Source organism: Ranitomeya imitator, chromosome 3, assembly GCF_032444005.1.
Source record: "Ranitomeya imitator isolate aRanImi1 chromosome 3, aRanImi1.pri, whole genome shotgun sequence".
NCBI classification, from domain to species: domain Eukaryota; kingdom Metazoa; phylum Chordata; class Amphibia; order Anura; family Dendrobatidae; genus Ranitomeya; species Ranitomeya imitator.
Window position 1 is genome coordinate 125,392,726 of NC_091284.1, and position 24,376 is coordinate 125,417,101.

The 24,376-nt window shown below is 44.7% G+C and overlaps 2 protein-coding genes across 2 annotated transcripts in view; both read right to left on the bottom strand.

Annotated features, from left to right (window-relative positions):
* Positions 1–439: 439 nt before the first annotated feature.
* On the bottom strand, positions 440–14,444 carry NSUN5 (NOP2/Sun RNA methyltransferase 5). The gene is made up of 10 exons (XM_069761387.1): positions 14,249–14,444; positions 8,606–8,728; positions 7,841–8,012; positions 7,242–7,350; positions 6,904–7,051; positions 6,707–6,822; positions 6,402–6,580; positions 1,450–1,660; positions 1,219–1,365; positions 440–690 (listed from the first exon to the last, which is right to left on the bottom strand). Exons 1-10 carry the CDS (start codon positions 14,339–14,341, stop codon positions 507–509), a joined length of 1,482 nt encoding a protein of 493 aa, XP_069617488.1. The 5' UTR covers positions 14,342–14,444; the 3' UTR covers positions 440–506.
* A 2,710-nt stretch (positions 14,445–17,154) lies between these two features.
* TRIM50 (tripartite motif containing 50) overlaps positions 17,155–24,376 on the bottom strand; it is a 44,701-nt gene continuing 37,479 nt past the window's right edge. The window contains exons 5-8 of the mRNA XM_069761389.1: positions 23,256–23,278; positions 23,052–23,176; positions 18,020–19,726; positions 17,155–17,655 (exon numbers count right to left, since the gene is read on the bottom strand). Coding sequence (XP_069617490.1) covers positions 19,161–19,726; positions 23,052–23,176; positions 23,256–23,278 — 714 coding nt within the window. The 3' untranslated portion in view covers positions 17,155–17,655; positions 18,020–19,160. The remainder of the gene's footprint in view (positions 17,656–18,019; positions 19,727–23,051; positions 23,177–23,255; positions 23,279–24,376) is intronic.

The window sequence follows — 24,376 nt, forward strand, 5'->3', positions numbered from 1 at the left end:
CAGACCCACTCAGAAGTTGTGCCCACTGAGCTGAAACCCTTAGCTACGTCGCTGATAAAAGTAGGTTCACATGACCATTTCAGAGTGCAGCCACATTCTCTTGGTTATATTGAATAGTTGTAAAAGCTTGTACCTGTTCACACTTGTTTTATTTTTTTTTGTTTGGAGGAGTTACTCACTTTTTTTATAGCATGCGGATGAAACTTCGCCCATCGCTATGTCCAATTGGTACATGATAGTTTTTCACAATTGTGCAGCCATTGGTCGGCAGCGATTTGGCAGTGCTTTGTCCAGTCTGGCACTGACTAAATACAGCCAGCACCCACCATGTATGATGCAGGCTCAGCTATTAAGGTGTAATACGAAGCAGACAGAAGACCAACAACAAGACACTGGACTCCCAATGCCCCTTAGAAGTATTTAAGCACAACATTGCATGTAAAGTTTGTTTGTTTTTTTCTTTTATGAGTCTCAAAATCATACATACATTAGCATATAAAAAAAAATTAGGACTGGTCGATTTTACGTTTCTTCTTCTTCTTGCGATTTTTCTTTGTGCAGCTCGCTGAATCCTGACTGATGCATTCAGATTTCCTTTTGGACTGGACCAACTCATTATTCTCATGCTCTCCATCGGAGGCATTTACCCGTACACCCGCTGGCTTCAGCTCTTTAGAGGTGCAGGAAATTCTGCATATATAAAAAAGATACTAAAAGGGTTATTCCTACAATTGCATTGCTTTCACAAAGTGCAATAAAATGAATACTTATTGTTCATATACACGCCAACAGAAAAACAAATAATCTTAACTACCAGCCCATCTGTGCATCCAACTTCACATAGCCGAAGGAGCATTTCTCTTCTTACACTAATAAAACTACATTTCCCAGCAGCATTTGCTTTTCCTCAGTGCTACAGGGTCCATCCTCCCTCTCCTATGTGCTATGAGAAGTTGGCTGACTGTGTACCACAGCCCTGCGCGCGGCCCCACTCCACAGCCCCGCGCGCGGCCCCACTCCACAGCCCCGCGCGCGCCCCCACTCCACAGCCCTGCTGCGACATCATGACACTAATCTGTTTAGAATACACTGAAGGTTACTATGCAATCACTTTGTAGCACCACAACGCTTGCACTGATCCACGGCTACAAATAGAATATCACTATTAAAAGAGATAAACAGTTATAGAAAATGGCACAACACATTATTTTCTTCTACCTTTTTTCTTCAGGGCTCCTGCGCTGAAATAGCGCCACAAAAAAGCCATTTGTCAGTGTATCTGACAAAGAGGCGCGCAGACAGCACTCTGATCCTGGGAATGTATTCAGTCCACGCATTGGCCATGAGGGGAGAACATTAACCAACCTGTAAGAGACAAGGATGTGATACTGTAAGATTCCAGCAGATTGGGAATATCAGCAGTGGAGCCCATACACACACACAAGGTACCTGAAGTCAGGGTGCTGCTCTAGAACATCCTTTACCACATCCTCGTTTTCCTGCTGGTGCACGGAGCAGGTAGAGTAGACGACGTGCTGCGCAGATGGGAACTGCAGAGCATGGGACAGCGCTCGTCTCTGGAAGGCGGACAGGGCCTGCAGCCTCGCTTCCTTTTCAGACCCTGCCTCATCTGTGAGGACTCTCATCTGATCTGGTATGCCTGAGAAATGTAAAATTGCCTGTTAAGATAAGCACACAGTATTTCTTGGGAGTTTTTGAAGCAGAAACTCGCAAAATCCTCCTCCAAATCTCTAAATTCCCAAAAACTGAGTTTTCATTCAGTTTCAGCTCTGAAAATTCAGCAAACACACCAAGCGTCCGATTCAGTAAAGCTATTAAATCAGCATAAAAACCTTTGAAAAGTCACAGAATTTTGGTGTAACTTGAGGCAGTGCTAAAAATGTTACGACTTCTAGTGTTCTCATGCCATTTTCACCCAGTTCTGTCAAATTGGGCAGAGACGGGATGGAAGCATGGCGATCGCGGCTTGTCAAATCCATGGCGACCTACAGTGTTGGCTACACTGCAATTCTTACTCCAGCAAGGACTGGATGAGGAATTGTGGTGCTGTGCACACAGAGGCGCGTGTCTCTCTTCAGACCAAGCTGGATTCTTTAAAAAGTGTGCAACTCTTAATGAATCAGGAGCGTCTGAGTCCAGAAAATCTTCCCATCTGGACGGGCGTGAACAATGCCCACCCTGATTGATTGGGCCCTCCGTGTGTACATAGCCTTAACAATGTTTCCCATGAAAAAAAAACTGTCCAAGAAAGAGACATGTAAGGCTGTGTGCACATGGAGTATTGTGGAGTGGATTCTTCCCAAAATCTTGTTCAAAAACCTTTGGAAAACTCTTTCACTTACCTATATATAAAAAAAAAATATGAGCAGCTTTTTATTTTTCTGAAGAGGTTTTGAAAAGCACCTGGTGGAAAAACAAGAGTGCATGTCTTTGATCCTGTTAAGAAACCTCTCCCATCTAGATTCGCATTGTCCAAGACTGCGAAAAACACTTCAGGAGATTTTTTTTTTCTTTCCAAAACCGCTTCAGAAAACTTTTCAGGAAAAGAAAAACTCCTAAATAAATAATAAAAAAAAAAGTTTCCTGAAGGGATTTTTTGCTTGAAAAAAAAAAAAAAATCTTAATTTTAAAAACTTCTACATCCTAATTAAAATGCAGCCATAAGTCTTCAAAGCAGGATTCATGTGATATTTAAAGGGATTATAAAGGACCATTTTATTTACTTACTATGGGCCTAACGGTATTTTCACACTGCGCTTTTCTGCACGTTCAGAAAACGGGGCATGTATCCGAAACCCCAACAAAATTGGATATGGATTTATGCGCCGACGGGGCCATAGACTATAATGTGAGCACAGAGGTTCTGCCGTCAGGCCTGCTTAAGGAGAACACTCAGACGTAGTACCAGACTGACCGCGGGAGGTCGGATGTCAATCAGAATGGAAAAGGAAGAGCTGCTCTGTTGACGTGAAGCAGTGGAAACGTCAGCAGGACAGGACAGTGACCGGTCTGAGCAAGCGCTGGGTAAAGCAGGCAGGGAGTTGCCTTTGTTAGCAACTACCTATCTTTTAGTTTTTAGGGTCACAGTAAAGAAAATAAAATAGTCCTGGACAATCCCTTTAAAAGAATGTTAATAATCAATTGGGAGAAGACTATATAGGACGGTATAATTGTTTTTGAGAAAAATATCGGCCACTTTAGGTCCTAAAATGAAAAAAAACATTTTCTGAGCATCTTAAAAAAATAAATAAAAATTAAAGAGGTTGTCTGACCTTGAAATACAATTTTTAAGCTGATCTGTGCTGTATTTTGATATATAACATCCCTATATATTTTTTTGTTTTGTTTCTGCCTTTCGCTCCTCTTGAATTTCACTTCATTCCCTGCACACACTTTGTTTTACATGCGACTCTACCAAACTCCTGTGCTGTATTATCTAACCTTACGGCTAGAGCTGGCACCGCCCAACCTGTGTCAAGCCCCGCCCTCTGCACACTCATTGGCTGTCAGTAATCTGCCAAGCGCCAACCTCAGTCATCACTCCAGTATTGGAAGCAGTGTCCTCATCTGTGGAAAGCAGCAGTCACTGCACTCCACATCCACAGTAATGACAGAGCGCGTCACATGTCCCCACATCACATCCACAGTGGTGATAGAGCGTCACATATCCCCACATCACATCCACAGTGGTGACAGACCTTCACATGTCCCCACATCACATCCACAGTGGTGACAGAGCTTCACATGTCTCCACATCACATCCACAGTGGTGATAGAGCGTCACATATCCCCACATCACATCCACAGTGGTGACAGACCTTCACATGTCTCCACATCACATCCACAGTGGTGACAGACCTTCACATGTCTCCACATCACATCCACAGTGGTGACAGAGCTTCACATGTCCCCACATCACCTCCACAGTGGTGACAGAGCTTCACATGTCCCCACATCACATCCACAGTGGTGACAGAGCTTCACGTGTCCCCACATCACATCCACAGTGGTGATAGAGCTTCACATGTCTCCACATCACATCCACAGTGGTGACAGAGCTTCACATGTCCCCACATCACATCCACAGTGGTGATAGAGCGTCACATATCCCCACATCACATCCACAGTGGTGACAGACCTTCACATGTCTCCACATCACATCCACAGTGGTGACAGACCTTCACATGTCTCCACATCACATCCACAGTGGTGATAGACCTTCACATGTCTCCACATCACATCCACAGTGGTGACAGACCTTCACATGTCTCCACATCACATCCACAGTGGTGACAGAGCTTCACATGTCTCCACATCACATCCACAGTGGTGATAGACCTTCACATGTCTCCACATCACATCCACAGTGGTGACAGAGCTTCACATGTCCCCACATCACATCCACAGTGGTGACAGACCTTCATATGTCCCCACATCACATCCACAGTGGTGATAGACCTTCACATGTCCCCACATCACATCCACAGTGGTGACAGAGCTTCACATGTCCCCACATCACATCCACAGTGGTGATAGAGCGTCACATGTCTCCACATCACATCCACAGTGGTGACAGAGCTTCACATGTCCCCACATCACATCCACAGTGGTGATAGAGCTTCACATGTCTCCACATCACATCCACAGTGGTGACAGAGCTTCACATGTCCCCACATCACATCCACAGTGGTGACAGACCTTCACATGTCCCCACATCACATCCACAGTGGTGACAGAGCTTCACATGTCTCCACATCACATCCACAGTGGTGACAGAGCGTCACATGTCTCCACATCACATCCACAGTGGTGATAGAGCTTCACATGTCCCATCATCACATCCACAGTGGTGATAGAGCTTCACATGTCTCCACATCCACAGTGATGATAGAGCTTCACATGTCCCCACATCACATCCACAGTGGTGATAGACCTTCACATGTCCCCACATCACATCCACAGTGATGATAGAGCTTCACATGTCCCCACATCACATCCACAGTGGTGATAGAGCTTCACATGTCTCCACATCACATCCACAGTGGTGATAGAGCTTCACATGTCTCCACATCACATCCACAGTGGTGATAGAGCGTCACATGTCCCCACATCACATCCACAGTGGTGACAGAGCTTCACATGTCCCCACATCACATCCACAGTGGTGACAGACCTTCACATGTCTCCACATCACATCCACAGTGGTGACAGACCTTCACATGTCTCCACATCGACAGTGGTGACAGACCTTCACATGTCCCCACATCACATCCACAGTGGTGACAGAGCTTCACGTGTCCCCACATCCACAGTGGTGACAGACCTTCACATGTCTCCACATCACATCCACAGTGGTGACAGAGCTTCACATGTCTCCACATCACATCCACAGTGATGATAGAGCTTCACATGTCCCCACATCACATCCACAATGGTGACAGAGCTTCACATGTCCCCACATCACATCCACAGTGGTGACAGACCTTCACATGTCTCCACATCACATCCACAGTGGTGACAGACCTTCACATGTCTCCACATCACATCCACAGTGGTGACAGAGCTTCACATGTCTCCACATCACATCCACAATGGTGGCAGACCTTCACATGTCTCCATATCGGGGTATCAGCGTACTCAGGAAAAATTGCACAACAAATTTTGTGGTCCATTTTCTCCTGATACCCGTGTGAAAATGTAAAAGTTTGGTTCCAAAGTAAAATTTTTTGTGAAAAAAGTAAAATGTTCATTTTTTCCTTCCACGTTGCTTTAGCTCTCGTGAAGCACCTGAAGGGTTAATAACCTTCTGGAATATGATTTTGTGTCATTTGGGGTATTTTCTGTTATATTGACCCCCAAACTCACTTCAAATGTGAGGTGGTCCCTAAAAAATAAATAAAGAAAAAAGAAAGAAAAAGGTTTTGTAAATTTCGTTGGAAAAATTAGAAATCGCTGGTCAACTATTAACCCTTATAACTTCCTAACAACAAAAAAAAAATATGTTTCCAAAATTGTGCTGATGTAAAGTTGACATGTGGGAAATGTTATTAATTTACTATTAACTATTTTGCACCAAAATTAAGTTTGAAAATTGCAAAATTTTTACCAAATTTCCATTTTTTTCATAAATAAACGCAAGTTATATCGAAGAAATGTTACCACTAATATGAAGTACAATATGTCACGAAAAAACAGTGTCAGAATCAGTGAGATCTGTTGAAGCGTTCCAGAGTTAGAACCTCAAAGTCACAGTGGTCAGAATTGTAAAAATTGGCCCGGTCATTAAGGTCAAAATTAGCTTTGTGACTAAGTGGTTAAATAATACTCATCATTACAAATGGACTCTGATGCCTCATATGTGTAGAAAAGTCACGAATTACCTGATCCGCTACACGATGGATCCACCAAGAGGTGACTGACTTTGTGATATTTTGGTTCGCTCGGATCGACTGTCAGGAAGTCCACATTGGCCAGTTCTTGACAGGTGACTCCAGCACGCAGCAGCAGCGTACTCATAGTTGCCAAACGCTTTGTGTCCAGGTCAAAGGCAAAAACTTTTCTGGAATAAATAAATGGTTTTAAAGCGCACCAATGGCAGCGAAACCATGCATTAGTCTACTCCCCAATGGTCTGCTGCACCAGACTGTAGGGGTCCATCCACACATCACTCACAGGATTCGCTTACCCCTTGTTCTGTACTATGGCCGCCAGCTGGCTAGTTTTATTCCCAGGGGCAGCACAAGCATCAATGACACAGGCCCCCACAGGAGGATCCAGAAGCAACGCTGGGAGACAACTGGCCTGGAGAAGCAGAGTTTTGTTAGTAACGTGCCTGGAGTGGACGACAAGTTCTCCTTATGGATGTAGCAGGGGTATGCTCACCTTATCCTGCAATATAAGATGGCCAGCTGTGTATAAGGAGTCCTTGTGAAAGTCTGTACTGGGTGGAAAAACTAGCAGGTTTGGGATGTGGAGATCCTGGAGGAACAACTTCCCAGATTTCTGTCCAAAATCTATCAGTTCCTGGATACTACAGAGGAAAATATCAATCTATAATCATATCCTCATAAAGGTCACTAGCTGTGGTCTAGCCGAGGACAGAATAGCTCCGTATCAGCGCAAGTGGTGGATGAAATGTTAGGGAGAAGCCCTGGCACAGACCCCAGAATGTACCACTGACGATTCACGGTTATTATTAATATACCATGTTGGCTGCTTACCTGCGAGCTTTGCCAAGGTAGGTATAACCTTGACGCTTGAAGTAAGTTATGACATCATCCATGGAGGTCTTCAGTGTGTTCACACGTACATATCGTGGCAAAACAGGACCTAAGAGAGAAACCATTAAATAGCACATCATAGACATTAAAGGGGTCGTCTGGCGTTTTGATAAAAGTCTTCAGTCACTTTACGCGACTGCAGACTTCTGAATCCTTATAGCGGACATCCCAGCTGTCCGGATCCTCCAGTGTTGCCATCAAGAACGGACGGGAACGTGACCGCAAGTATGTGATTTGCATTCCTGAAGTGAAGTGCCGAATAGACGTGCTCGGCCTCGCTCAATACGAGGGAACTGAACAAAGCCGTGCTCGGCCTCGCTCAATACGAGGGAACTGAACAAAGCCAAGCACGTCTAGTTGGAATGTGACTGGAAGAATGCAAATACTTGTAGTCACATGACCACCCGCTCTGACCTGGAGAATCCTGACCGCGTGCGTTTTGCAGTGTGTAAGGAATCACAAGCCGGCAGTCATTCCTTTATCAAAAGCCCAGACAACCTCTTTAATGGCTCCTGCAGGTGGAAGGTTTCTCTACGTACCGTCAGATGAGCCACCCATTGATGTCACCAAGTCCTGGTTGCTGCTGACCTTTTTCTTGACTTTTAGTTTTGCAAGCTCGGCATGTAGTCTTGCTCGTTGTGCTAGGATTGTTGATTTCCATCGGCCTCCGCACTGAAGTCCTTTCCCAAAAAGCAAATCATAAACCAGCACCTGAGATGGAAAGACAAAAGCCATTGACCACACATGATTCCATAGACATCAACTGTGACCCCCGGTCTTTGCTCTTCTAGCACATGTATTCATCACACAGCAGGGGCCCCCAACAGTCCTAGCAGACAGGGTGTATGAAGACCAGCTCCCACTACAGAACACTCAGCATGGTTCACGGTTGGCTTGGCTGGCCATTTATTTAAATGGCCGATAAATAAAATCCCATTTATGCTGCGGCTGCTTGGTGAAAACAGCAGTTAGTGGCTTCGGTGTACCGAGCCCATAGGAAATAGGGTTCAGGTGACACCATGCTGAAAGGCGAGAAGATACAAATTAGATATTTGAAAAAACTTTTTGACAGTGAGGATGATCAATGAGTGGAACAGGCTGCCACAAGAGGTGGCGAGTTCTCCTTCAATGGAAGCCTTCAAACAGAGGCTGGGCAGACATCTGTCTGAGATGGTTTAGTGAATTCTGCATTGAGCAGGGGATTGGGCACGATGACCTTGGAGGTCCCTTACAACTCTAACATTCTAGGATTCTAAGTTGTAGTTCAGCTTCCGTAGCCCAAGACTGAAGTTTTATTTACTTACTGTAGCCAAGTTCATCGGCAATTTCTTTGATCCACGAAGCAGCTCTGAACTTCTGATGATCTCTTCAATCACGGAGGTGTAGCGCAGCGTCTGACAGAGCAGGGCGTACAACTGCCGCACATTCTAGGGGGAATGAGGAAGCATTATTGCCGAGCAGACGAGAACACAAGATGACTGACGGTTGGACTGTACATACAGCTCTGGCAAAAATTAAGAGACCACCACATCAAAACCCTGTCATTGGCAGCCCAATCTCCAGACCTGAACCCCATTGAAAACCTCTGGAATGTAATCAAGAGGATGATGGATAGTCACAAGGCATCAAACAAAGAAGAACTGCTTACATTTTTGTGCCAGAAGCAGTGTGAAAGACTGGTGAAAGCATGCCAAGACGCATTAAAGCTGTGATTAAAAATCATGGTTATTCCACAAAATATTGATTTCTGAACTCTTCCTGAGTGAAAACATTAGTATTGTTGTTTCTAAATGATTATCAACTTGTTTTCTTTGCATTATTTGAGGTCTGAAAGCACTGTTGTTGTTTTTTTTTGCAATTTTGACCATTTCTCCTTTTCAGAAAAAAAAAATACAAAATTATTGCTTGGAAATTCGGAGACATGTCAGAAGTTTATAGAATAAAAGAACAATTTACATTTTACTTAAAAATATACGTATAAAGAGAAAAATCAGACAAACTGAACATTTTGCAGTGGTCTCTTAATTTTTGCAAGAGCTGTACTTCACATGGAGCAATAGATCACAGAATCACTTGAGTCTTTTGGAAGAATTAAAGAGTACCATTTATTTTTGCTAACCTTTTCATGACTGCCAAAACGCATTAAAATGGCGGTCGTTAAGGGGCCTTATTCCCTCATAAGTAAATAGCGCCCCCAGCAGGCAAAATTCCCTTGGGTGAGAGCTGTACATGACAGGTGACACCCTGCGACATTGACCCCGGACGGTTTTGGACCTTATTTGGGTTGATTGCCCCCTTAAATATCACTGTCAATAATGACAGCCATATCCAAGTGGTTAAAAGATCTCCTTTGACAGGATTGCCCACCTGCAATCGTAGGTGCCGATCGGTGCCATGGTCAAGGCCATTGGATGACCCCAGAATATGGTGGCCTCCTAGATCCTGCTATAAGCTGGGTCTAAGGGTATGTTCCTACGGTCAGGAACCGGCAACACTTTGGACTCAGCACATGTCCGCTCCGTCCAAAGCGTTGTTTATACCAAGGAAGGTGACGGGCACAAGGGGGCATTCTTTGCGTCTGGAGGAGAGAAGGTTTTTCCACCAACATAGAAGAGGATTCTTTACTGTTAGGGCAGTGAGAATCTGGAATTGCTTGCCTGAGGAGGTGGTGATGGCGAACTCAGTCGAGGGGTTCAAGAGAGGCCTGGATGTCTTCCTGGAGCAGAACAATATTGTATCATACAATTATTAGGTTCTGTAGAAGGACGTAGATCTGGGGATTTATTATGATGGAATATAGGCTGAACTGGATGGACAAATGTCTTTTTTCGGCCTTACTAACTATGTTACTATGTTACCGGCTTTTGAACGCAGGTGATTCCGCATGTGCTCATTGAACCGTGCGGAATCACTGCGTCCTATACATTGGACGGGAAATTTATCTTACGGAGACTGAGCGTCTCCGCAAGATAAATTGACATGCTGCGGTCTAGAAAGACACGCCGCATGTCCGTCTCCGCAGGGAAGCTGAAGGCATCGGTGCACGCATAATGGACATGATATTTCTTCAAATCCCATCCACTGTGCTGTGACATCTGGCCGCTGCGGGTTGGACGCTACAGATGTACGCAGCGTCCAATCCGCATCGTTTCTGTGGAAACATACCCTTACAGGCAGAGTCAGTGACTCACTGGCAGGTTTCAGGCACTGCGATGTATCAGTTCAGCAATCAAAGTAAAAATATTCATGTCCCACAGTGGGACTAATAACTAAAGCCTTAGCTTTAGCCTTAAGTGAAAAAGTAAACAGAAAAAAAAATAAATACATAAAATAAGTAAAAAAGTACGGTAAATAAATCATGAAAAGCAGATTTGCAACTAAAAACGCATCCTTTTGTGGTAAAACAAAGATAAACAAAAAAATACACATAACTGGTATAGTCGTATCCGCAACAACCCAAGCTATAAAAAGGTCATGCTATTTATACTGTATGGTCAAAACTGTAAAAAAAAAAAAAAAAACACATGCCAAAAATGTCACTTTTTCATTATACTGACAAAAAAAAATCATATGAATGCAATGGAATCAATGAAAATGCCAAACTGTCCTGCAAAAAACAAGTGCAAATATGGCTCTTCGACAAAAATTTTTTAAAAAGTTCCAGCTCTTAGAATATTGCGATGAAATAACAAATATTGTTTTTAGTCTGTAAAAGTAGCAAAGCATAAAAAAAAACTATATAAATCCGGAATTGCTGTAATTGTACTGACCCGGTCTTATCACTTTAACTGCATGGTGAACTGCGCAAAAGAAAATATAGAAAAACAATCAAAATTGCTGGTTTTTGTTCATTCTGTGTATGGAAAATCTGAATAAAAAGCGATAAAAAAAATGTTAAATAGATTTCCAGCTCGTTGCGCAAGAAAATAAGCCCTCATACAGCTCTGGCAAAAAATAAAAAAGTTGCAGCTCTCAGAATATCAGAAATGATCATTTTTCATAAAAAAAAAAAACAAAAAAAACATTTTTACGGTGTGATAGCAGCAAACCATTAAATAAATATAAATTTTGGTATTCCTGGAATCACATCGACCAGAAGAATAAAGTCATCATCACTTATACCGCACAGTGAACCGCGGAAAAATAAGAACTATTCTTGTACTGCTGTCTATCTGTGATGTCTCGGGGAATCGAGGAGTCCGGACGTTGACGTGATATCAGCGGACGTCACTGGCGGCTGCAGCCGGGGTCACATGATGCAGACCGAGCGAGCAGCGATAGCGCCACTCGCAAAAATACTTAAAAGGTGTCAATAGATGGCGCATAATACAGTGTAGTGGGCCCCCTCTGAGTATTTGAGGGGTGCAGTGGTTAAGGTTGTTTCACTTCCAATATATAGGCCTCTCAAAGGCCATTTAAATCTGAATAGGTCCCTAAAGAAACAGGTTTTGTAAAGGTCTTGAAAAGCTTGAAACCCTTCTAACATAATAAAATGATGCAGATGTGAAGAGGACATGCGGGAAATGTTGCTAGTTATTTTGTACAGCATGACTAACTGTTTAAGGATATCAAAATTGAAAGTTTGAAAATTGCTAATTTTTCACCAAAATAAACGCAAAACTTACGGACCTAAATGTATCACTAACAAAGTACAATGTGTCACAAAAAAAAAAAAATCTCAATCACTGGGATCCTTTGAAGTGTTCCAGAATTATTATTACCACGTGAAGCGAGACTGGTCAGGAAGGTAAAAATTTGGCCTGGTCAGGAAGGTGAAAACAGGCTTGGTCACTAAAGGGTTAAATAATAGATAGTACCAAATGTGTGGAAGGTGAGTGGGGGTCTAGGTCTCCACCCGAATGCTGAAAAGCTCCATCTACCCACAACAGGCCATAGCTGGACAATTGTGAAGCATCACTTTGCACCACAGCGGTCGGAGTTTCGGCCACATGTGGCCCCGTCCTAAAGAAACTAATAATAAGGATGAACACAACTAAATAACCATTGGGTGTTATACATGTACTGCATGCGGTAACACCGGCACAGAGCCAGGCAATACACATATGGACTGTGTCTACACCAAGTGAGAAAGCATCAAAGTAACACAAAAAACAAACAAAACCAGCAACAAAATTACCCGACCAGTCCCATACAGTGTGAACAGGACACAAACCCTAAACATGGGGACCCTGTAATATATTCCAGGAACCACAGCCATAATGAAATGTACCCAAGAGGAAAATAGAAAAGGGTTAAATTAGAGAAGGAGCAACATACAGTACAAGCTACTGACGGGATAAGAGCAATAGTGGTGCAGTAACAAAGGGCAAGACAAATACTGAGTCTTGCAATGGAAAGGAGTCAGACATGGAGGTAACCCGCATGTGCCGCAGATATCCAGGTCACCTTACTTATGTGGGACCCGGTTGGGGAATTTCTTGTTGGTTTTAAAGGGGTTGTCCGACCTTAGGCTACAAGTCTGCAGTCACTTTATGTGACTGCAGACTTGTGAATCCTCACATCTCGGGCTCTGCATGCTGTGAGGATTCCCTGGTGCAGGCGGTTATGATTGGCCACATACAGACTTGACGTGTCCGGCCTCGCACAGTGCACTTACATTGATCGAGTGCGATGTGAGGATTCACAAGTCTGCAGTCACACAGTGTGACTGCAGACTTGTACCATATGGCTGGACAACTTCTTTAATAGTTTTTAAATGTATGTAGCAAGGATGGCCATATTACTGGTGCATTCTGGAAGTCACACAGGGGCCCGAGAGGGACACTTCTACCTCCAAAGAAGGTGGGATTGTGCATTATGAGCTATTGGGTCTCAAGGGCCCATGTACTGTGCTTGCACGGGGGCCCACTCTTGACTGTGTCCAGCAGTGACATATGGTGTATTTTGGAGGGCACACAAGAGTTGCTTTTCTTTGTTTAGCTAGATGGGGTCATAAAAATAAAGATTATTATTCGCGAACAGGTGGGCACAATGAGCCGGACCCTATATGTGAAGGATGAGAGCCACTTGCACTTTATGAATGGACCGAAGGCTGGGTTCACATTGCATTGGTGCAGTCCGTTCAACGCATGCACTAAACGGACTGCACCAACGCTACTGCCTTTTAAAGATCGCGTAATGCGATCGTGCAGATGCTCCACCTATGCTATCGGTGACGGACCCCTAAACGCTGCAGACCGTGTCCGAGGGTCCATCACAGAATGACGGCACATCATTCCGATTATGACATGCGTTAGCGATGCGCTACATAATGGCAGTCAATGGGTGCGCTAACGCATCTGTTACATAGCGTTAGTGACACTGTGTCGGATCCCGTCAGTGCATTGCCATTGATGCAATGTGAACCCTGCTTTACTGAGCACAGCCTGGATGGCTTCCTATGTGGTGCCAGCAGTGCACTCTGAAGTGAGGGTCCGTTTAGGATCTAGAGGAGCGGACCTGCCCATCACTAGCTTGTGTCTCGCTGGCCTTGGCAGTCATGTGCTGCACATTCCTACGGAGGCCAAGGATTGGCTGCAGCGGTCACATGGTACACCATCACTTCCTGGAGCAGCGGTGACCACCACAGTGATGGTGCAGTCAGCGGTATTTCTCCATCTTCTGATACCCCAGGGCCAATTTTGTATGATCCTGGAAAACCCCTTTAAGAAGTTAAAGCTCGTCCAGCACTGCATTATTACCAACCAGGGTGGCCCTTTGTGAAAACCGTATCACCGCCCTCTCCATGCCCCCTATGTACCTCCCCCATTAGAAGAGCCCATGGGGGTCTCAGACCCCCATGATCATGCGGTTATTACCTATACCTTGTTATAAATGGAATACCCCTTTAAGCACACGGGCCTGCTGATGTCCCCCCACTGGCAGCAGTCGTACCACCACGTGTAGACCCCCCAATACATGGCCACATATCACACTCCCGCCTGTACCTTGTAGCCACTGTCATACACGAGGGTCTTCACAGCGCCCTCCTTCCGCTGCAGCTTCTCCAGGATCCCGGCCGCAGTTTGGTACAGAGCCATGACTGCTCCGGTCACCGCCGGCACAACACACACGTGTCTCCTCTTCCTGCTGCCGTACAGTGTGCACGCTTTACGACTCCAGCAGACTCGCCCTCGCTTTACGGCTCCAGCTGTGCAGAGAACTGCTAGTGTCACGTCCATGGACACAGTATCTGAGCAGTAGATAATGTGACGTACTGCAGTGCCCACCACAACTCACACATATGCCCCCAATGTGCCAGTCTGTGCCCATAGGTGTCTGCTAATAAGTGGTCTCCACAATGCCCTTCACACCCCAGTGCAGGCCAGTTACACTGGGAAGGTTGCCATAGCAGTATTAGCTTTGGTTCTGTGACTGGATGTGCACAAAACTCTACATAACAGTTCAGTGCAGGTTTCAGAGCTGCAGAGAGGGAAACTGAGAGACCAGGGCCTGTTATTAGCTCCAGGGAGACCTATGGGGGTCCTTGTCTCCAGGCTACATGGTGGGGTTTAGTGTTAGGTGTAATGATCGCCATATAGTAAGGGGATGAGATGGCGCTGTGCAGTGTTGGGTGCATGGGGGTCTAGCTGGGTGGGCACGTAGCCTTTTGTCCACCTGCCTCATGTATAAAAGGGGAGGACTGGTGGAAAAACAAGGTTCAGATTTGGAGCAGTGGTAGGTGCTTATAGGTGGGGTTCACACAGCACTCGCCATCCCAGAAGGCAAGGACCCACCCAAGCCTGTTACTTGTGAGACCGGATTGGGACATTGCAGTCCTGGTAAGGGCGGTTTTCAATGGTGGATCATGGTGAGACCCCCACAGCTTATGGCAGGGATGGACTAGCACCTGGAGGGATGGGAGCTTATGGTAGTCAAGAAGGTCGGATGAAGATTCAGCGGCCAAATGTGGGGCATGGAAGGCAGCATGGCTGGCCTAGGACAATTCGGGGGAGCAGGCGAGCCCTCAAGGTCGTGTCACGTCATGGTTGGGTCATGCTACCCTCTTTGCTATAGCGATAATACTGGTGTTTAATGGGGGCATAAACTTTATTCCTTTGCCATAAATACATGTTGGTTTAATTGTTCAGAGAGCGGTTTGAGGAAACAGTGACGGGGGTTATAGCACGTGAACGCCTTATAAGTGGCCTGTGAGATATATGGGTTGGTAACACTGAAGACCTCCATGCAAAGACATTGGATCTTCATCTGATGTGTGAACATGCCCTTCTAGCATTAGTATCCCCTTAATGGTGCACACATCTTTTAGGTTTTTCCAGGGAATACAAATAAATATATGTTGTAAAGGGCTGTGTCAAGACAACTCTACAAAGTAGACAGCCACCCGTGACCAGTAAGCGTTGGAAAGGGAAGGTTTTGAAATGTTAAGGTTGAAAGAACACAAGTCTATCGAGTTCAACCTATCACTCCTCAACACTGAAATTGTTACACCAAAGTGGTGAAATTCTGGAAATGTTAATATTACCCAAATGTGAGTAAAATGAAACAATTTCAAAACATCTCAGTTTATTGAGTATCAAAAATGAACGCCACATGCAGAAATCTCAACAGTAAATGCACTCACCGACTGCAATTCAAGGTGTTTATTCAGACATAAAGCAAGGCATCTTCACGGCACAGGGGAGAGGGAAGTAGCCAGGGAGAGTGCGGCAGACGAGACGACGGCCGTTTCGCGCTACACAAGAGCGCTTCTACGGGTCCAACACCGTTCAAACGCTCGTAGAAACGCTCTTGTGTAGCGCGAAACGGCCGTCGTCTCGTCTGCCGCACTCTCCCTGGCTACTTCCCTCTCCCCTGTGCCGTGAAGATGCCTTGCTTTGTGTCTGAATAAACACCTTGAACTGCAGTCGGTGAGTGCATTTGCAATTCTTTCTTGTTACGCTGGATTTACATAGACTTTTTTCATGCAAATAGCACCTCCCTCTCCTTCTCGGACTGCTATATTGGAACAAATGTGCTAATTGGGACTTTCTCTGTGTGTGGGGGGTTGTGCTGCTCCTTTTCCTCTTTTGTTTTTAGAAATCTCAACAGTACTCGCCTTGGCAGCTATCGATGAGGTTTTTTAATGGCATGAATGTTGTACCTTGCTGAATACAATTTTGTACACAAATCATCAAGATCCGCTGCTGGCAGCTCCTTTTGCTATGGCCGACCAATTAATTTTCAGATGTGTTTGTTGGGAGACAATGTTGGAGACGCAGCAGTAAGCACGTTAGACCACTGAGACTGGTCGCAGTAGAACGAGCAACTTGCGGCCTGGGGTTGAAATGTTGAAAAATGTCTCCTCGGACACTTTGGATGATACATGCTCTGCAATCTCTGATTGTCGTTAGCAACTATAATTTAGTGAGTAAACCAGCGCCGGCTTTATTAATGAATATACGGTAGTTAATTTCAAATATGGGTTGAATGTATCATGACATGATCAGAAAATTATAATACATTGTTTTTTTTTCTTGCTCTCTCTCTGTGCTGTAGCTTTAATACTGTAGAATAAGAAAATCATCAGATATTTCATTATCTAACGATACATATTCACTTCCCTTTTTATGAGGGTAATGCAGTAGTAGTAATTGCTTTCACATTAGTGTCTCTTGAGTCTTCTCATATGTTTGCACTTTGCAGATATATATTATTTGTCGGAGATATTGTTCTGGCCTATCAGTTACAGCAGTGCCCGGTTATTAAAGGAAATGTCCATCTGGAAAAATACTGTGTTAGTTAATAATTGTAAAAACCTGAAGTTATTGATTGCTAATAGACTGATGGTCGGCCCTCTTCACCACATCAGCAACACTGCTTGTGCCTGATGAAACGCAATCTGAGCAGATTTAATCAATAACATTAATTGGTACGTTTTATTTTTTAACAATAAATATTAAACATTGTTATGGATGCTGGGCAAACTTTTTAAAAGCATTGATCGCATATATTGAAGCACATTTACGTTCTTGATCACATGACTTTTGATATCCATAGGACATCAGTTTTTATACATCAATAATTAAAAAAATGATACAAGGCCAAATACAGTTTCCTATGTTAATAATTTCAATGGATCTGTCAAAAACGTATGCCATACGGATGGTGTCGGTGTGACATCTGTGGGGTTATTTTTTTGCCTTTGTTTGATCCAAGTAGTACAGGATACAATTTTATTTTTATTTTTTTACACATGGACTATTGGTCCTGCCATAAAAATATCCAGCAGGACTACCACATTCACTTGCATTGGTCCGTGTGCTGCCACACACAGATAACATATGGACCAGAAATACACTCTTCTATGTGAACTTAACCACTAACTTGTACCTAAATTGTCCACAACTGTTACCTTCACACATAACGATATCGTTGCTTTTTGTGAAGTAGCAACGATATCGTTAAGGAAATCGTTATGTGTGACAGCGACCAACGATCAGGCCCCTGCTGGGAGATCGTTGGTCGCTGAACAAAGTCCAGCACTTTATTTCGTCGCTGGATCTCCCGTGGACATCGCTGGATCGGCGTGTGTGACACCGATCCAGCGATGTCTTCACTGGTAACCAGGGTAAACATCGGGTAACTAAGCGCAGGGCCGCGCTTAGTATCCCGATGTTTACCCTGGTTACCAGCGTAAAAGTAAAAAAAAAAAACACTACATACTTACCTACCGCTGTCTGTCCCCGGCGCTGTGCTTCTCTGCACTCCTCCTGTACTTTTAGGCAGCGCACATCATCAGACACGTGATACCCTACTTCTTTCATTCTCTTCGCTTCTAATGCAAAGTGCTGAACCTCTGTATTCCTTGTCTCGATTTAGTCTTTGAACCAAGATCTTGGGGACCACACTATATAAATGTGTGTTATTAATAACATAAAAGTACTCCTAATGCCCACCTACATATGTTTGATTGTAAACCCCTTCGACAAGATCCAGTTCCGCACAGGTATTGATGATTTTATATTACCAAAGAGTAGGCCTAGACCTAGCTGTGATACCCCTAAGACAACAGCTCTTCTGGTATTCTAGTGATCTATTAAACCTATTTAGACACATTTGCGTAAAGCAAGTTCACACAAGTCTCCTATATTACCATATCGGAGTCTGGGTATGATGGTGGGAGACATGCTGAGCTCTGGAATATGTTGTTATCTATGGAGTTGGGTCAACATTCGCTCCCACCTGCCCACGTTTTTGTGATTGACAGCTCTCAATTAGCTTAGGGAACTAATCGAGCGTCTTTGGGTGCTCGAAAAATATGTTCAAGTTCCCGTGCCAGCATGTCTCACGGCTCTTCGGCAACCGCAACACATGCAGGGATTGCCTAACAAACTGGTAATCCCTCCCTGTGTTGCGGCTGTCAAACAGAAATGAGACATGCAGCCGGGGGGACTCGAACATATTTTTCGGGCACGGTGACGACCCTCAGTTAGCACCTGAGCATACTTGGATAAAACATTATCCCAGCACTTTCCATCACTACTCTCAATGTCTGTGTGGTCGGGGAGAACCTGGACTCACGGCCTTTTTCCTTCGAGTCCTCGCAGCATTTAAACAGCTTTTTTGACATTAAAATACTGACTCTCTATACCCAAGTTCAGGGTCTCTGCTCTATCCTATGCACTTATGGATCCATTTGAACTATTCAATTTATGTTGTCAAAAGTATTAAATCAAGTCCCACAATGATTTTTCAAAGCTTCCCTCAAGCTGCATCACACAATGTGCTTATCTATATAGTGGAAGTTTTCATCTGACCTTATAAGCTCTAATATTACTTAAAGTGATTTCTGATCTGAAAATTAGTGCAATTTAGAAGGTGATTTTTTTTTTTAAAGCTTTTTTTTCTTTTAAACAATCACGGATCTTTGATGGCCACTGACGTTGGCAGTATGAGAGGTTGGGGGTTGGTTCCCCGCTCTTGCCAGCACACATCCAGAACTGGGTAGAGCTTTCCTTGGAACTCTGCATGAAATGTATAGAGAGGTATCAGTTCGTCAGGGTTGTCGGCGTTATAAAACATAAGCTCCCCTTTCTCATAATTTAGGAAGACCCCAATGCGCTGTGGGCGGGTTTGGATGGGCAGACAGACGCTGGGAGATGTGAAGGCTTCATAGTAGCGTCCTTCTTTAAGGCCTATGAGCCATGCTCCTGCCTCTGGTGTACGAATCATCTTGCCTTTTCGGCTCACTGTGCCCTTCACCACGCCGATTCTCCACTTCTGTTTGGTACCAACGATAACTTCCCAGTAATGTTTTCCGGTAGAGAAGCCCCGTGTTGCCAGCACGCAGCTGCTGTTTTCAAAACCTTCGGGGTTGCTGCCACGACGGCCGGCTGGTGACTTGCACTGTACAACGGTATCTCCCCTGGACAACTGTAAAAGCGGATGGGCCGTGAGAGGGTCCAGTTTCAGAACCTCAGGAGCTAAAGAAATTACAGAAGATGACATTGTAAAATAGAGGGCACAATAATGAAATAACAACATTTTCCCAAATCTAAAATCTATCTAATCTTTAGAGCACATACACTGGAGATTTCCGATCTGGACTTTGCAGGCGGATAATATGCAGCGTGTTACAGTAGCAGCATTCTCAGTTTCTGCTTTAGGATTTTCACTGTGGTTTTACTCCTTAGCAATGCATAGGTTGAAATCTGCTGCAAATCTGCATATAAACAGGCCCAGTTCTCCCAGTTGTCAATTTATTCATGAATATTCAAGACCAATAACTGAAGAACTGGCACGGTAATAAGAAAAAATGCCCCAGAATTATTTACCAGGTTTGACAATAAAAAGCACCCCAGGATTAGACAAGAGAAAGTTGTAAAACATATGCCCCACTAATTAATACTTTCCCTAATGTAAGAAAGTGGGAACGATTTTTGTGCTCGCTGTCTACATAGTTAAAGGGAATTTCCCCCTATTATGTAAAAGGACCACTTTATCAGAATACTAACCACACGTTCAATCATGTCTCTTTGTCACGTGTTACTGCAGTGTGTGTAAGAACAATGTGTATTATTGGCACTTGTGTACCCGGACTAGTCCCGTAGTGGCATGATTGACAAAAGGCATGAGCAGAGAGGAGAAGAGGGACGTCTCCTCCTCCTTGCTTTCCCTGCACACGCTGGTTTGTTAATGACAAGTGATGAGCAAGCGTGTTTGGATAACATGTTATCTGAGTATTTTGGGTGTGCTCAAATAATATGTTCGAGTCCATGTGGCTGCATGCCGGGATTGTCTGTTTGTTAGGTAATCCCCACGTGTTGCGATTACGTGTTGCGGCTGTCGAACAACCAAAACATGCAGCCATCGGGACTCGAATATATTATCCGAGCATGCCCCAAAATACTTAGATAACAGCCAAGCGCCATGCAGCTGCAGGGACTGGAACATATTATCCGAGCATGCCCCAAAATACTCAGATAACAGTGGAGCACCATGCAGCTGCAGGGACCGAACATATTATCCGAACATGCCCCAAAATACTCAGATAACAGCGGAGCACCATGCAGCTGCAGGGACCGAACATATTATCCGAGCATGCCCCAAAATACTCAGATAACAGCGGAGCACCATGCAGCTGCAGGGACCGAACATATTATCCGAACATGCCCCAAAATACTCAGATAACAGCGGAGCACCATGCAGCTGCAGGGACCGAACATATTATCCGAACATGCCCCAAAATACTCAGATAACAGCGGAGCACCATGCAGCTGCAGGGACCGAACATATTATCCGAACATGCCCCAAAATACTCAGATAACAGCGGAGCACCATGCAGCTGCAGGGACCGAACATATTATCCGAACATGCCCCAAAATACTCAGATAACGGCGGAGCACCATGCAGCTGCGGGGACTGGAACATATCATCCGAGCATGCCCCAAAATACTCAGATAACACCCGAGCACCATGCAGCTGCAGGGACCGAACATATTATCCGAACATGCCCCAAAATACTCAGATAACGGCGGAGCACCATGCAGCTGCGGGGACTGGAACATATCATCCGAGCATGCCCCAAAATACTCAGATAACACCCGAGCACCATGCAGCTGCAGGGACCGAACATATTATCCGAACATGCCCCAAAATACTCAGATAACGGCGGAGCACCATGCAGCTGCGGGGACTGGAACATATCATCCGAGCATGCCCCAAAATACTCAGATAACACCCGAGCACCATGCAGCTGCAGGGACCGAACATATTATCCGAACATGCCCCAAAATACTCAGATAACAGCGGAGCACCATGCAGCTGCAGGGACCGAACATATTATCCGAACATGCCCCAAAATACTCAGATAACGGCGGAGCACCATGCAGCTGCGGGGACTGGAACATATTATCCGAGCATGCCCCAAAATACTCAGATAACAGCGGAGCACCATGCAGCTGCGGGGACTGGAACATATTATCCGAGCATGCCCCAAAATACTCAGATAACAGCGGAGCACCATGCAGCTGCAGGGACCGAACATATTATCCGAACATGCCCCAAAATACTCAGATAACGGCGGAGCACCATGCAGCTGCGGGGACTGGAACATATTATCCGAACATGCCCCAAAATACTCAGATAACAGCCGAGCACCATGCAGCTGCGGGGACCTGAACATATCATCCGAGCATGCCCCAAAATACTCAGATAACAGCGGAGCACCATGCAGCTGCAGGGACTCGAACAAAACCCAAGCAACGAGTACACTCACTCATCACTATTCAGTGGGGGAGAGACCAGGGATGGGTGACGACGATCCTGGACTAGTTCAGATACACAAGTGGGGGATTAGACACTGTTTTCTTACACACTGCACTAACATGTAGGTGAAATAAAGGCATGATTGCAAATGTTATTAGGAGCCTGATAAAGTGCTCCTACGACATTATAAGGGTAAATCCCCCTGATAGGTTCCCTTTAAAGGGGTTGTCCACTACTTTTATATTATACTATCCTTAGGATAGGTCCTCTATATCAGAACGGTGGGAGTGCAATATTTGGCACCCGCACTGATTAGCTATTTCTGTTGCAGGTGGCAGCCAGACATGATCAGTTGCCGAGGAACAGCACAGCATTGCCAGCTGTATCATGGCCGTGGGTCAGTACTGTACTGACTCCTCTACTTGAATGAATAGGGGTGGATCTGCAGTGCCCCCCTGTGGCCACTAAGCAGATGACAGAGCTGTGCAGTCTGGTGATTGATCACGTCCTGCTGCAACTTGCACCAGGAACAGCTGATCGGCGGATGTCGCAGCCTCATTAGTCTGATATTGAAGATCTATTCTAAGGATAGACCATCAATATATAAGTACTAGACAACCGCTTTAATAGTTAATAGTCAGCTTCTCTTAGAGTTGCTCTGCAGCATGTACATTCATATACACAACTAAAATAAAAAGGAAGCTTTGGAAATATTACTCAATAAAATATTCTAGGATTCTGTGCACACAGCCCCTATGATGACCATAGTTGTGGACTATTATTTATGATATACGGTATATTATTTAAGTTGCTGCAAAATTTCTGATACCCTTAAAGTCGTTTTCCCATAAAAGACTTACAAAATACAACCATTGATTCTAATGCAATGTGGCGACACATGCGCCAAGAACGATCTACATATCCACTCCTGACATAAGCGTGGTCAGATCCCCAGCGATCTGGTGCGGTTTTTATAGTAATACAATAAGTGATCTAGCATTCATTTCTTGTATATTATTGAATGCACTTGAAGATCCTCACAGGGCAGAACTCGGCGGTGCAGACGCTTCCAGACGGTTAGTTTTATGTCATCTTGTCGAAATCCAGGCTTAAAGAAGATAGCGCTGTAAGAGGAGTCGCCACAGCGAGGGAGCGGAGGCTGACAGCTGCGAGGAAGAAATGGAACTTTACTTGAAATATTAACCTGGATCATGTGATAATGATAGAAATGTGCATATCGCTCACCTGGAGCTCACGGCAGCATAGTTCTGTCAACAGGAACAAAACGGAAAAATGGTTAGGGGCGGCTTAACACAGCGGTCTTCTGGCATTAATTAATGCTTTTTTTTTGGGGGGGGGGGGGGAGGGAGGATGTTCTGCAACCAGGTCGCGAATTAATAAGAGGATATTAAAATCATTACAACCAGTGCAAATATGGCGACTTTTCTCAGAATTATGACTGTAAACAAGATAAAGATCAGAGGTTGGTCTCGCTATGGTCTCTTCCATATGATAGTAGCGGCACGCTTTGTTTTTGTTTTTTAAGATAAAGCTGTAGTTTTGGTCACAAAATGTGTAATATGTCTAGTAATACATTTATAGTAGAGTATTAAGCATCTATTTTATTTATAAAATCAACATCATCAATAGGCAAAGTTTTGAGGCATTTCTCCAGATGGTATTATTATAAGTGGCCACTAGGCGGTAGTGGAGAGCAGTGTGAATGCTGGTGAATGATATTACTGCACATTAAAGCACAGTACAGCCATGATTATACTCACATGCAACAAAAGGAAGCCTGAAAACTCTGGCAAAGATGCAATGCTAGTACATTTGGTGATGCTGTGAGTGCAGTGGTAATTTTTGCTAAAGCGGATCTGTCATATTGACAATTCAGCCTAATCTGCAAGCATCAGGTTATAGAGCCATAGGAGCAGTGCAGACTTATATATACAGTATCAGCGACTGAGTTATCCTTACGCAGTGTTAGACTGACACCAGAGGATCCTCCGGTAGGCCCAGGCGCCAGCAGGCACAACAATACTGCTATATCTCCCAAATTGACTTTCCGGCCTCGCTAAATACACTTGCATTGAGGCTGGGCCTATCTAGCCACAATGTGGTCGGGAGTATGAATATCACATACTTGCGGTCACGCACCCGCTCACGGCACTGTAGAATCCTCACAGCCTGCAGAGCGCGAGATGTGAGGATTCACAAGTCTGCAGCCACATAGAGTCATGAAGTGATTGCGGACTTGTAGCTGAAGGGTATGTGCCCACGCTGCGGATTTTTCCGCAGCGAATTTGGAAAATCCGCAGTGCAAAACCACTGCGGTTTTCACTGCGGATTTTATTGCGGTTTCT

Excerpts from the sequence above, each read along its gene's own strand:
- NSUN5 (XM_069761387.1), bottom strand. The coding sequence starts at position 14,341 with ATGGCTCTGTACCAAACTGCGGCCGGGATCCTGGAGAAGCTGCAGCGG. Across the intron at positions 7,351-7,840 it reads AATGGGTGGCTCATCTGACG|GTCCTGTTTTGCCACGATAT; the intron begins GTACGTAGAGAA and ends TTTCTCTCTTAG. Across the intron at positions 6,823-6,903 it reads ATCTTATATTGCAGGATAAG|GCCAGTTGTCTCCCAGCGTT; the intron begins GTGAGCATACCC and ends CTGCTTCTCCAG.